This window comes from Gobius niger, assembly GCF_951799975.1.
Source record: "Gobius niger genome assembly, chromosome: 3".
Lineage (NCBI taxonomy): Eukaryota > Metazoa > Chordata > Actinopteri > Gobiiformes > Gobiidae > Gobius > Gobius niger.
The window spans coordinates 16,977,943-16,993,028 of NC_136854.1; the positions used below are offsets into that span (position 1 = coordinate 16,977,943).

General features: G+C 41.3%; 2 protein-coding genes across 7 annotated transcripts in view; one reads left to right on the plus strand and one right to left on the minus strand.

The window, feature by feature from the left end:
• The window catches only part of lrba (LPS-responsive vesicle trafficking, beach and anchor containing), a 462,623-nt gene that overhangs the window by 270,883 nt on the left and 176,654 nt on the right, over window positions 1-15,086 (plus strand). The gene's annotated exons all lie outside the window — the stretch shown is intronic.
• The window catches only part of dclk2a (doublecortin-like kinase 2a), a 44,976-nt gene that overhangs the window by 26,303 nt on the left and 3,587 nt on the right, over window positions 1-15,086 (minus strand). For all 6 annotated transcript variants that reach the window (XM_079552700.1, XM_079552698.1, XM_079552699.1 and 3 more), the window contains exon 2: window positions 12,556-12,893. In XM_079552700.1, coding sequence (XP_079408826.1) covers window positions 12,556-12,893 — 338 coding nt within the window. The remainder of the gene's footprint in view (window positions 1-12,555; window positions 12,894-15,086) is intronic.

The following is a 15,086-nucleotide window of genomic DNA, read 5'->3' on the forward strand; positions in this document are numbered from 1 at the left end:
CATTTGACCCTCATTAAACCTCATTAACGGCGACTTGGCGCTGACTTCAAGTTACACAGCCCGGCGCAAAACTTGTCCTCCCGCCCTCTAGAGTCAAACTTGTCCGGATGTCCTGGGGCGGTATTATGCATTCTCAAATACTTTCACCTCTCCGTGTGCCAGCTGTAGCTTATGATAAAGTGCTTTAGTGCTGCTCCGTGACACCCAAGGGAAACAGGGAAATGGAGACTAATGGGACCTGTTCAGAGGAGGTGAGAATGAAAGAAGGTGAACGACGTGGTGACAGGTTGTGCCAGGGAACATTAATTAACATATCTATTAAAACATTTTAGGCAATGTATTCAAAATATACCTGTTTTGGGTCCCGACCTCTGTGCTGAGTGACGAGAGACATAACAGAATCTGTATAAATGAGGGGTTACTGTTTGTTAATGTTACTCTCCAATAGTGTAACCTACGTCTTCAGGCTAAATGAAGCTAAAATATTCTTAAACAACAGACATGCCCTCTTGTGGTGTCTGACCTCGTCTGTCTGCGCCCAGCTGGACTGCTGCCTCCAGCTCATAGCAACAGAGTTGACAATTCAAGGGCAAACACACCAAGATGCCCAACAAACAACTCGGCTCCTCTTCTTTCTCTGCGGAAGACGGGTTCTGAACTCAGACTTAAACCGAACGCTATTCAGAATTAAAGATCACTTTCTTTCACAGACAGTAACCTCCGGCTGCGGACATGTAGAGAGACGCTCTTCAAATTCATGCTGAAGTTAAAAGAGGGATTAAGGCAGGGATACAGTAGATGTCTGAACATGCACGAGTTGGAATTAGGTCCAGGCTTTAAGATGGTGAATACAAGCTAAAGGATGGTGAATACAGAGAGCAAAGCCAGGCCTGGACTAATAATAATGTACAACATCATAAAGGCTGGGTTCACCTGCAGGCACATGTTGGTATTAACATAAACTAAAGACATATATGTTAAAATTGTTGACAAAAAAGTGAACTATACAATTCAAATCCTCATATAAACCAGTGCACATCAGCAAGTGATAATCTGTGAAGCTTTTAAAAGTCTGACACGTTCAGCACTCTTGATCACTTAAGGCCTCAAATTATCTTCACTACGCAGCTTTCATACCAGTCATTTCACATAGCACAAGCCACTTCACTTTTCAACATAACAGCAAAATCACATGGCAACTAAAACCTAACCTATCATTTAGGAGTCCAAAGTAGAGATCAAATAGCAATTTCAGAATCATAAAAATGTTTTGTTTTGTTTATGTTTTATGTTGAGATTGACAGAGTTTCTATTTTATTTTCTCGTTAATTACTTAAGGCACAACAAAATACTTAACTACTGTATATTAAGCTACACTGGATAACATTTCACCTTTAAATAAAATAAGATACAAGCATTTTTTTTATAACAGATAAAAAAAGAATGTAAAAAAGAATAATAAGGTATTTCATATAGGTTTGGAAAAATATTTGCTGTTTTTATCAAACCAGATTAAACTTAAAGGAATAGGCCACCGTTTTTACATACTGAGATATGTTCTTACCTAACCTTAGACGAGTTAATATATCCCCGTCTGGTCTTTGTCCGTGTGCTCTCTCACGCAAACGGAGCACATACGCAGCCTCTCCCACATGTCATATAGCTCCAAAAAAGCTCACGATAGAAGCTACCAAGCTCTTCCACGTGTTCCCTATTTAAATAAAGTTATGATACGAGGAGCACAACGTCCACGCAGTAACTCCTAAAGGTTATTGACGGAAGTGAGCGGGGGAAGTCTTTAGGAGTTACTGCGCGGACGTTGTGCTCCTCATATCATTACGCCTCACAATATAGTACCCCTTTTTATCTGCTTATAAAATCGACATGTTACATTTCTGTGTAAATATACTTCGCATGAAAACACTGGATATGACATGTGGGAGAGGCTGCGTATGTGCTCCGTTTGCGTGACAGAGCGCACGGACAAAGACCAGACGGGTATATATTAACTCGTCTAAGGTTAGGTAAGAACATATCTCAGTATGTAAAAACGGTGGCCTATTCCTTTAAGAGGCAAGATGTTTCTGCTCAAACCAACTTTACTCACTATATTCGGCTACAAAGAGGTCATTTTAAAAATGTAACCTAAGAAAAATTAAACTTAACTCTGATTTCAGTCCAAAAAGCTAGTGGAGTATAAAGTATTATAAAGTATTTATCATAAACTTAACTTACACAGTACTTTGTACTTTCGTTACTCTTCACCACTCTTTGAGATTTAGACTCATCATAAAATCATAGAAATGACGGTATGTGAATCATTGTTCAATGCTAGGCATTAAAATGCTATTTAACAAAGCTACCAAAAGTATCAATGAACCACTAAATATGCTGGAGTTCTAATCTAATCTCGCCTGCTCCATTTGGTTTATGCGGCATATGCTAATGGCACTGGTGCACAATAGGCAGCCGCGCTAATTTCATGGCTGTTGACCTGCTTAAATGGTTGTTTTTAATCCAGTCGCGTCTCAAACAATCTGCATACTCATGGGACTGTCTAATCTGCCCGAAACTGGTCATCTGTGAAGTCTCAGAGAACAACTCATCCACACCACTAGTTTTCTACAGGGTCATTTTAGACGTACTGTGCTATTGGAAGCTCACAAATGGCAACTCTCTTGTAACTTTTTATTATCTTTAGAAACAGGAAATGTAAAACCATTTTCGCCAGAACTTTCTCATCTCACCATCGCAGAAGCAATTTATGACCCAAAAATCTCCATGACTCGCTGCAGGAGAGATAGTGCCAGAAGTAATAATGGAAAGACCACTGTATTAATAGACATCTTCAGTGCTTTGGGGGTTTCAACATTTGAAAGTGCCACATGAAATGGTGTCATAATGCATCAGTGCCACAGCAGCACCCACCAGTGTACAGCCTGCCCTCATAACCCTATACCATCAACAAGAGTTACGCAGTACTTCACTCATGCACACTGTATGTATGTTTTGTTACCAACACGCCCCCCCCCCCCCCCAAAGAAACACTCCTGGTCATAAAGAAAGGCAGTATGATAGGAGAAACATGCTGTATTTTAGCATAGCAAGTTCAACAGAGCAAATATCCAATGTTAAGTTATGACTTAATTTGGACTGAATTTCCGAAACAATACAAAAAAAAATGGGATTAGAGGGATAACCTACAGTGTGAAGTCTTATTTGACAGACAGAACGCAGTACGTACAAATAGGTGAACATGCATCAAGATGGAGGAACATAATATGCGGGGTCCCCCAGGGATCGATATTGGAGCCAAGGCTTCAGAATTCTGTAGCCAATATTTTCCCTACAGCCTTTAGCATTAGCCACCAAACCATTGCTAATTATGAGTGATCAAGATGTCTTGGCTGCTGTCAACTCACATCTGCGTGATGTCAGAGCTTGTTTACTGAACGTATAGACCTTTTGAGATTTGATTTTATCGATAATGCATAGTGTAGGGCTGCTCGATTATTGAAAAAATAATAATCACGATTATTTTTGTCATAATTGAAATCACGATTATTCAAACGATTATTTGTTGCCTTTAAAAAATCCATCAAAAAAGTGACAAAAATCCATCAAAAAAAAGACAAAAATCCATCAAAAAAGTGACAAAAATCCATCAAAAAAGTGACAAAAATCCAGCAAAAAAAGATAAAAATCCAGCAAAAAAGTGACAAAAATCCAGCAAAAAAGTGACAAAAATCCAGCAAAAAAGTGACAAAAATCCATCAAAAAAGTGACAAAAATCCAGCAAAAAAGTGACAAAAATCCAGCAAAAAAATGTCAAAAATCCATCAAAAAAAGACAAAAATCCAGCAAAAAAAGACAAAATCCAGCAAAAATAGTGACAAAAATCCAGCAAAAAAAGACAAAAATCCAGCAAAAATAGTGACAAAAATCCAGCAAAAATAGTGACAAAAATCCAGCAAAAATAGTGACAAAAATCCAGCAAAAAAGTGACAAAAATCCATTAAAAAAGACAAAAATCCAAAAATTAGAAAGAAAAAAAAAAAGACAAAAATTGAAAAAAAAAATATTGAAAAAAAAAAAAAAAAAATTATAATCGTTTTTTTGCGATTATGCTAATTTTGTAATCGTTTACTGTTGTAATCGAAATCGTAATCGAATTTCGATTAATTGCACAGCCCTAGCATAGTGTATAAAAAAAGGTATCAGAGTTAGGTACAGTAAGGTTAAGTTGACTGCTTTACATGGGGTTGGATACACTTCTATAGCCACTAAACATTGGCTTTATTCATGTGCAGATTTGTAGAGAATCTGGAAAGAGCGTAAATAACTGATAACTGGAAAATGAAGTGTTTGCATTTTTTAGCATAAGGCGACAATAGCCAACAGCAATCGTCTGATTTATTTGTGTATTCACTAAAAGGCAATCTCTGAAAACGTCTGTTGAGGAAGCTGTTTTTATATTACTGCCCCTTAGAATGCAAACTCCTGCAGCAGTGACCTAAAAAGACCCGTGCAGATCTCTAAAGAGTACAGTCCTGTGCAGAATCTTAATGGGCCTCACTGATACCATTGGTGTAGTGTAATCTCTGCACACACTGGGAATCCTGCACATTTTAGGGAATTACGCAGCGCAGAACTTGCTTCTAAAAGAAAAAGTCACGAGGGAAGACTGTATTTGTAACCTCCAATCACCTCCAGTCTGTTCAGTTCAACACTTCAGTCTTTACCGGCTGTAGTAAATGTCAAGGTCAATCCACGACATACACAAAATCACTGACTTCTTCCATCTGACTGAGCAAAATGTAGTGGTGAATAGGTCTGGGCTCATTCTATTACATTAGGACATTGCTGGAACATGTAGGGGCAGGAAAAACTCTGTATAGTCCCTTTAAGTTAAGGCAAAGCACATATATAAAAACATCAAGACAAGACAAAAACAGTCCCTTTTGTCCATGCATATGACTGAAAGTATTTCATTTGCACTCTTGCCTTTTACTGTAATTGACAAATTTTATGTTGTTTTTATTTATTTTATTTGCTTTCTTGTAATTTTATGCAACTGTGAAGCACTTTGAATTGCCTTGTGTATGAATTGTGCTCTCCAAATAAACTAGCCTCGCCTTGCCTTGCCTTTTCTTGGGGACATGAAGGATGACCGGCCATTGACCAAGGGGTTGGCCTGAGGAAGCGTGATCAGGCAGACACAGAACGACAAGGGCCTGGTTAGGGGGGGTATGTGTGTGCCCGAGACATCAGTCCTCATTGGCCGCGACACAACGATCTTTCACCAAAGAAAAAAAAAGAGTGGTGCGCACTGAATGGGTGCTGCTGCCGGATGCTCTCTCATCGAATGCAATTTCTCCATCTGTGAGATCAATAAAGTACCATCTTATCTTATCTTATCTTATCTGGTGTAGCTCCGTGGCTTGGCCTTGAAGGGAAAGTGTTGACGGTGTTGGAGAGCTAAGCGGTCCAGCTGCTTCAAACCTCATCTCTCACAATTGTTCCAGAATAGTTCATAAATTTAAAATACAAAAAACATGTATTTTTGTAACAAATCAATCCTTGGTAATCCAATTCTCGGCTTTAAAGAAATAGCCTATAGATACTGTATACTATAGGCTTGGGGATGTCGGGGACAGAAACAGGCGATATTCATTAGGACCCATGTGCTAAGTTTGCGCTGTGGCCTCAATAAACTATTAATTCCACCTTTATGGGGCCTTTGTGTGAGACTCAAAAGTGCTCAAATCTCAGCCACAATGCATTTGTAGCATTAATATTACTGCAGACTCTTAGAATTGTCACACTTATTTGTTTTGCTTGCCACATTTTCTTCCCCTTAATTAATTCCACTATTATTTCCCCGGCTTGCCATTCAAACTTCTAATTCAATAGCTTGCTTTATTTAACAACTTCTTTTGTGTCTGCGCCCATTTACTTCCCTGCCTTATCTCAGCCTCCTCTGCCTGCAGCACCTGATTGCCAAACGCTCCCTAAAAAGAAAGAAAGGGCTAATTACACAATAGACAACTAGTGAAATCTTATTTTGTGGCTGCCCACTCAGCTTTGACATGTAAAGCAGGAGTGACACGGAGTGAAAGGCAGCAGCTGATTCTGTTGGCTCTGATAAGCACAAGCGAACGTTTGCATTCACTCAGGCCCATGGAGAGTGGACAAGGATGCTTTGTAGGACTCTTCGAAGGGCGCACATGCAGGGAACACCTGACAGCTGGACCCACACTGTCCCGCTGGCTGATTCTAGGATATTAATAATAATTTTGAATTGATGTATTTTTTCGGCCTTCATCCTTGCGCTTGGTTCAAAATGTTTTCGAAAATTCCTGTCACAGATGCAATTTTCTTCCACAAATAATCAGGGCTTAACAATAAATGAAATGGAAAAAACTGCTGAACTCATATACATAATGCAAAACATGTTCTCACCTAGGCATCCACTCATCCAACATTTTTCCTGATCTGGTCCGATACCGATACTTGGACTCAGAGTAGTCGCCGATAATGTGCATCATTTGAAAAGATGTCCAGCCCCAGACCACGTGGCTCATTATGCATGATACATGAAGTATGGCCCCCTGCACTGCACGATGCAATCAATATTCTGCTTCCACTCTAAAGATTAAATGAAAAGCAACAAATACAATACACAAATACTGTATTTATACTGTAGTTATTGGAGACTTAAATGTCTGCAGAGCTCCCACAGGCATGCTGTCACAGAAGAAGAAGAAGAAGATCTTTATTTATATAGCGCCTTTCACAGACATGGTCACAAAGCGCTTTACATGAGACAGTTGTACATTCACTCCATACTCGGTGTAAACTACGTTTGTAGCTTCAGTTTCCCCTGGGGGAGACTGTCAGAAGCGCTTTCGCGACTACACACGTCTGCGCCAACGGACCCTCTGACCATCACCATACATTCACACACATCATTCATCCTGGCCTATTGTGCCCGGAGGAAACCTACGCAGACACGGGGAGAACATGCAAACTCCACACAGAAAGGCCCCGTCCCTGGTGGGAATCGAACCCGGACCTTCTAGCTGTGAAGCGAGAGCACTAACCGCTGCACTACCGTGCCGCCCAGTATACGGCTGTGGCCACTGGCTAGCATCTGTTATCAGGTAAGTTTTGCTTCAAGAACTTGCTGATAGGGTTGGTCATTAAAGATTTATCTACACTACTCCTCTTATTAACACTCCTTATCGATCCAGTACTTTTATCGGTACTTTAAAAGCAAAACAAGTAAAACTGACGAATTGTGCACGAATGATATTAGCGGGACTCCTCAACACCAATAAGAGATCCGTTAAAGGCACAGGCCAGATATGTTCTTACCTGAGCTTAGACGAGTTGATACGTACCTGTCAAAGATGTTGTTAGCATTTAGCCTCTCCCAATGTATTCCTATAGCTCCAAACGGGGGTGAAGTTGGAAGCTAACAGAAGACCAGACAGGTGCGTATCAACTCGTCTAAGGTCAGGTAAAAACATATCACAGTATGGAAGAACTGTGTGCCCTCAGTAACGCAAAAAGACCAAAGATGTTGTTAGCATTTGGCCTCTCCCAGTATATGCCTATAGCTCCAAACGGGGGTGAAGTTGGAAGCGACCAAGCTCTTCCACGGGCCAGACAGGTACGTATCAACTCGTCTAAGCTCAAGACCATATCTCAGTATCGAAAAACGGTGGCCTGTGCTGTTAAGGCTGGAGCTTAGCAGTCGAGGTGGACCGGCAGAAATGGCCACAGGGCCAGTATGATACCAGGTTTCGGTGCCCATCCCCACCATGCGCCACTGAGCACAACCATTGAAAAAGATAGGAGCTGGGACATCATGCCTCTTCCATTATATTTACTTCAATGATCCTCACTCGCTAGATAGATAAAATGTGGATTTGGCAATCAATCCAAAATTAGTATCAGCATCGGCCCAATCCTTACAAATATATAAATGCACTTTATTATTGCAGATTAAGGCAGAACGGGGCATTGTTAGTTCTAGAAACTAACATTTATGTCACTGCTACTCGAGTCCCATTAAACTGTCCGCGGTGCCTGTGGAGGACTGTCTGATGGCAGTACTCAGGATCTGCAGAGCCCTATCAGGGAGGAAAGTCTCTCTGACACAGAGCTCCAAACAAACCATTCTGACAGATTATCTTCCTGCATCTGTGTGTGGGCGTCTCCTGCCAGCTCCCACAAGGCCGAGGGGCACACGACGCAAGAAGAGCTCAGTCCTCGGTCTGAAGAGGATTCTCATTTGATTCACAATTTTATGCTTAAGTTTAAGATTCAGTTCTCTGTATAACCTAAAAAAACAAACAAAACAAAAACAGTAATGTACTAAAATGTGCGCATAAACATCTATAGGCTCATGTTTTGCTCAGAAGAGAATTAACTATACACAAAAGTGCTAAATTGTCTCAGATTACACAGCAATATATATATATTTTTTTCATTTTCACCAAAACATTTTGCAATGTTTATGCATATGCGACTTAACATCGTCCTTTGGCAAGTAACATAAGTTCTGCCAAACACCAATTTCAACATCCCCTTGCATCATACACTGCCCACCTTTACTTCCAACATGTCTGCGCTCATCATCGCAGTCATTTGTCAAGAGCAGGTTTCCAGCTAAAGCTCTAAGTGCTGAGTTGGCACTTACGGCTTTCGGTAACACTGGCTTTCTAATCGAGTTAAGTTGTCGGGATACTTGGCTCTAGCTCAGATTTGCGTTTCAGCCTAATGGGTTAATCCTGAATAAAAGCAACATAATGCAATTTCAAGACGCGTCGTCGTCGAAAACTAAGGTGTTACGATACACAGTGGTCTGTATGTAATGGAATGTGCCATTGGAAAATGTAACCGTATCCTTCACAGGGTGGTTTGAAGAAGACGAGGATGATAAACTTATTGGGGAGAGTTTCTCTCTTGAGGCTAAAAACAATAGAGATGGTAAAGAGGAGGCGATGGAGAGGCTGAGGGGGGACTTACTTCTGCTGCCATGGTGGAAATTAAGGTTTTATACAGAAAAATAACTATGTGGAGACAATTTACGATTTATGTTTTATGTTTTAAGAGCATTTTGTTGTGCTAAATTACTTTGTTAGCTGTATTGAATGATTGCTAATTCAGTTTTCTTTTTATAATGATAAAAAGAATATTGACATGGATTTTAAATACGAGGTTTTAGAATCTTTTAGGGGAGGAAAACTCTCAGCTTTACCGTCGCAATTCGATGAACCAACAATGTCGGTGATACATTTGCTGTAGCAGCCATAGAAAACTGATGACTCACTGTAAAACCTAAACAAATAAACCCTTCTGCTCTGGAGCCCACAGTCATCCGCTACATGAAAGAGTAAACACTGAAATCTGCAACCATTTATTTGGAGATGATCCCTGTCTAGACAATTTCCACATGATGCAAACTTCCAGATCCACAGTTCTATCCATCTTTTGAAATGTCACCTGTGAAGCTGCTTCGGTTCTGAAATAACTGGTCATTAAAAAAAATAACCACAGAAGACGTAGTGTTGTCTACGTGTATGCATGCACCGTGTAGTAACTGCTATATGCCTGCAGAATCACAGTGTAAACACTAGGGCTGCCCTCGCCGTATTAAACACACAACTTTCACAAACTAAATCAAAGTGAATGCAGACATGCTGTATCTCATTTTGAAGCTCTCATCCTGGAGAATCCAATCTTTGTACTTTACTTACTTTTTCAATCCACAAATTCTCTTTTAATCACTGCGCAAAATACAGCGGCTAGCAGCTGTAAGCTAATGCTAGCATCAACTAATCTAGGGGAGACAGGGGCCACTGTTGAAGGTTTCAGTGTTTTAATCATTTTGTTTCTGAAATGGTGTTAAAATAGCACAAGTTTTTTGATCAGATGACTTGATATCAGTGTAACCTAAAAGCCTGTCATGTGGCCTATTGGTGCGGAAAAGTCCAGTGATCCTTGTTTAATGTTTTTCACTTGTGCCATGTAACTTTTACACTCTCCGTGTAAAGACCAAACACTCTACAACACATATTTATTTACCCCTCTACACGCTTGAGAGGGAGTATTTCTACTTTACTCTTTCTGTCTTCGGCCCGATGCACCGTTAAGCAGGACAAATGTTGGGCAGTCCACTAATCAGTCTTTAATAATGAAAATCAGCCTCATATTCACAAAGCAATGACAGTCAGGTTGATAAGATGTTTTTTATTCACAACATTCTGTGAGCAATAGGCTACAACATACTGGCGCGGCAGTGATTTGGGACTCCGTGAGCAGCTGGTGCGGAGCTGGTGGAAATAGAACCACCAGGAGGACTTCGTGTCGCTCAGCTGGCCCCGGTTCATCTAACTCAAGACTGTAATGTGGGGCCGTCCCTGAGCAGCTGAGGACACGCCTTTAACAAGTCAGATTCTGTTTTCATTAGTCGATATACACTGTGACCTCTGACCTGATAAAGTCATACGTCTCAGTCATTGTATAAAAAGTGAAATAAACCCGCGCTCACTCACCGCTCACCCCTGTACCGCGCAAAATATTGGTCTGCCGTGGGTGTCTGTCCAGCCCGTGTGCAGCCCCCGGTCAACCCACTTAATTGCACTACAAAGAAAACTGAACAGCAGGAATGTTAAAGTCTGAAGGCAAATTGTGCTTTGTTTCACGGCTTTAGAATAATCAAGAGACTGTCCTGGTCGGCTAGAATAGTAAAAGAATGTGTCGATCGGGTAATATTATGAATATTCATGAGTCACTATGTGTAAAGAAAAGTGTGACCCCCCAGATGGGACACCACTATAAATCCATTTGATTGGGCAGCGTGTGTCTGCGTTCGGCTCGGCTCAGATCACCAGGGAGCCTTCAATATGACTTGTAAATGAATAGTATGATATGGCTCCTTCTAATGGCTCCTTCTAGAGGGCTCATCTGGCTTTTAAAGTGCTGAATGGGAGGGAGGAATAATGACGGTTATGGCAAAATACAGAAATCCTTGTTCATTAGAGTCTTGTTCAGATAACAGAGGTGCGTTTTGTGTAATTTATGATTAAACGTGCGGTCATTGCCTCGAGACTGCTGACACAGCTGAATCCTATAAATCTCTGCACTTTTATGGATTAAACCTTGAGCCAAAACGTCTCCCGGCCCCATCTGGATCTCATCTGCTGCATTATCTCACTTTACACAATAAGACAATAGCGCTCACTCACCTACTTATAGTATTTATTCTGTACTATTTGATGATACAATGCAATTATAAAACCCACTATTGTGCAGAAAAACTGACCAATTAATGTCAATATCACAATATTCTGGTGAAACAACCACATATGCTGCGTCAGTGGGTCGTTTTCTGGCAATAAAGCATGAAACTCGACAAAAAGAACGCAACCTGTCTTGGATTTGCTAATAAAAGAAAGATAACAATGGCAGTCCAACGCAAATCGCGATTGTATCCACTCTCAATCCGGTTTAGAATAACAACAGAATTCGCAGTATGAATGGTCACAATACGTAAACTGCAAAGCTTGCAGTTATTTAGGCAATATAAAGTCCTCTTAAATAGACATCAAATATCTCTCCTTATGAGTTTATAATGTATAAAATGCAAATGTATAAGATACAATTTATTGATCCCGTAGGGAAATCGTTCTCTGCATTTGACCCATCCTCAATGCCACTCGGGCGACCTGTAGGAGCAGTGAGCAGCCAGTGTAAGCCGTGCTCGGAGACCCATCTCCAGATATGGAGCCAGGCTGATGGTCAGAAACACCTGGCTGGAGGATTAACCTATTGTACCTGTTTTTGGTGGTTGGGGAAACTGGAGTGACTGGAGGAAACCTACACAGACACGGGGAGAACGTGAAAACTCAACAAAAATTGCGATTTCTTTTCTTTGTTTTGCAAAAATGGCAAAACAACATCGAAAGGCAAAGCTCTCAATTTACCGGTCAATCTAAGCTTCAACGATGGTGGATACAAGCGGTCAAATGAGTTTCCTCCACAGAGCAGAGGAAGCTACTCGAGAAGAGCCAGCTGAGATGGCTCAGGCATATGTTTCAGATGCCTCCAGGCCGCCTCCCTGGGGAGGTGTTCAGAGAGCGTCCCATTGTGTCTCAGAATCCCCCCAGAAGAGCTGGAGGAAGTGTGCATGGATAGGGAAGTCTGTGCATCCCTGCTCAGACTGCTGGCACCGCAACTTGGCCATGGATAAAGTGGAAGAAAATGGATGGATTGACATTTTTTTTCCCCCCAAATCCCTACATGCAGTATTAGCACTACCAACCACAGTTAGGGAGAGCAGCACAGGATAGTCATTTGTCCCGTGTCCCTGTGGATTTTTACCAATGCGATGCCCACATCAACGCACTTTGCTTGATTCTCCATGTTTTTAGGTATACGTCATGCACAAAAAACAAACCAATTTAAAAAGTTGAAAGTTGATCATCTCATTGCTGTTTGGTCTATTTCAACCTCCTCCCAGTAGTATCTAAAATGCTAACTCACCTGCTTGCCTTCCAGCGTGTACAGCCGCTTGACCGCCCCGGAGTCCAGCTTGATGGCGTCTGTGATGTCGCTGAGCACTTGTTCGAAGGAGTGTGCCGTCTTCTTGTTGAGGAGTATCCGCACTGCTTTGCGAGGTTTGACGCCGCTGCGGATAACCGTCACGAGTTTGGGTTTGATGAAGTCTTTGGCCTCGCGCTGGTGGTCGCTCTTTAGCGCGGTGAGAGAGGGGAGGGAGCGGGAAGTGCTGGTTTTGCTAACCACCGACCAGTTCGGGTTGACGTTCCTTGTGTAGTCCACTCGTCTGAAGGGTTCGTTGGAGGCGCACACGTAGCTCTCACCTGCAAGACAAGTTCAACATTTTGTATTCCACTCTGCCTTTAACACTCGATTTGTATTTATTGGTTTCATGTACTCATTTATTGCTTTTAATGTATGCTCTTGTGTTTGTTTTTAGTGGTTGTTATTTTAATGACGATGAGTGGAGCAAAATAGAGAAACACTGGTTTATTGTTTTTATGATTCTATGCGCAGCACTTTGGAAAATGGTATTGTTGATTGAATGTGCTTTATAAATAAAGGTGAGTGGATTGAATATCCATTAAGTAAAAGTTGCTTAGTCAAATTCTTACTTAATACAAAATACTGAGGAATTCGCTGTGGGAAAAAAACCTCAAAGTATTCAAAGTATACTATAAATCATTTTACTATACAATATAGTTTCTTCCTGGTTTAGCGTCAGCGGCTTGACAGTACATCTGTACACTGCCACCCTCTGTTTTGGAGTGCGGGAGTGAAACATGGCTATTGTCAAGGTAGCGCTAAAGCTAGTTGTGGCCCCTTCTGAAACGAGCAGATTGGTAAGAGGTTTTACGCCAAACCGGATGTACGCCAGCGTCCACCATGATAAGAAGCTTCCGAATTGGGCTGTCAGTTAGGAAGGAGTTAAGGAAAGTAGCCCCAATGCTAGCTATCATAGCCACTTTAGCATAGGGACCTCTGATGCTAACTAACCGGTGATTAGGAGCTATGTGCCATCCCATATGCCATTTTTTTAATTTTTCTTTTTTTTTTTTCGCCTTCAATGTCTACTGTACAGTAGGGGGCAACATACGCTTTTGTTTGGCCTGCACTCCACCAATAACTTTAAAGAAGAAGAAAAACAGCTGTTGGTGACGTCACTTCCCCTTCCCCTGGGTAAGGACGGTCGAATTGGGCAAATAGCTCTGAAGCTCTAGTTCACTAACTGCATAGAGATCTAACAGTTGACCCCATGAAAGGTTAAGGATTAGTTGGGAGTGTTCGTGCTTAGAGGCTATAATTTAATGGTTTCAGACTCAGCCAATGTGTAATACAAGTGTTATGCCTCCCCCGTCTCATTTCAAAATTGTGCCACTCCCCAACAAATCCTCATTGGACGACGCTCCATATTGAGCTTTTATTAAGTTAATATTTTTGTTTTACAATTGTATAATTGTCACATGTAAAGCGCTTTGTGACAATGTCTGTGAAAGGCGCTATATAAATAAAGTTCTTCGTCTTCTTCTAATGGTAAAACACCACTATATGTTCCTTACAAGTTCCACAATATAAAATTATTGAAAAAAAGATATAGCCTAATTTGTGATATATTGTGGCTTGTTGCTGTACAGACATCAGTTCACCCAGTATTGATAGAAAAAAGCCCAATAAAGAGTTAACATTCCCCAGTTAAACAAAAGGCCACATTAAGAGGCTGCCCCGGTGTCCTCCTGCATTTCCCCCATTCTGGGCCGCACCAGCCGTCCTTCGACTCATTTCATTTGATCTGCACAGCATTCCATTCAAATGCTGAACACAAATATTTCCCTCAGAACAATGTGACAAATGGCTGGCACTTGGCGAGTGAATGTAAGCCACAGGAAGAATGTTTGGAGTCTGTTCCGAGGGCGGCGTGAGTAAAAATCTGTGGTATGCCTGTGCTGTGGTTATGAATGAGAAGGGAAAGTGGGCAGTTACATTCCTAAACCTGCTACGTTTATCGCCAAACGATCTGAACAATCGAGAGGCTAAATATAGTCACAGAAGCAAGTGGAATCTTTCATTTTGAAAGTGCTATAATATCTTAAAGAATATATTTAGATGTTTAAAAAGCCAGCATATTTAAAGAGCAGGAAAAAATCTCTTAAATGTGTTTTTTGGTAAAAGGTTTTTCGACGGACCACATGGGACAGTCTCTCTCATGAGGACAGCGTGTTTCATTAAGCCCACTATTAACTAGCGGCTAATTACAAAGCTAAACCACAGCTGGGGAGCAGAGCCAGAGTCTAAGTGGAGCTGTCAATCATGTCTGCTCGCTGACGGGACAGGAGCAGGTCCTTAGATGGAGCGGGGGGGAGGGTGTGGTCCCAGGGAGCGGGGTCTCAGGTGTGGAGGCTGAAATGAGCCACAGGGAACGTGAGGCTCATGTGGCGAGCAGATGAGGGCCTACCATATTAACCCATATTTAAACTGATGAAGTCATCGAGTCATTTTTCTTCACTTCATCTCTAAAT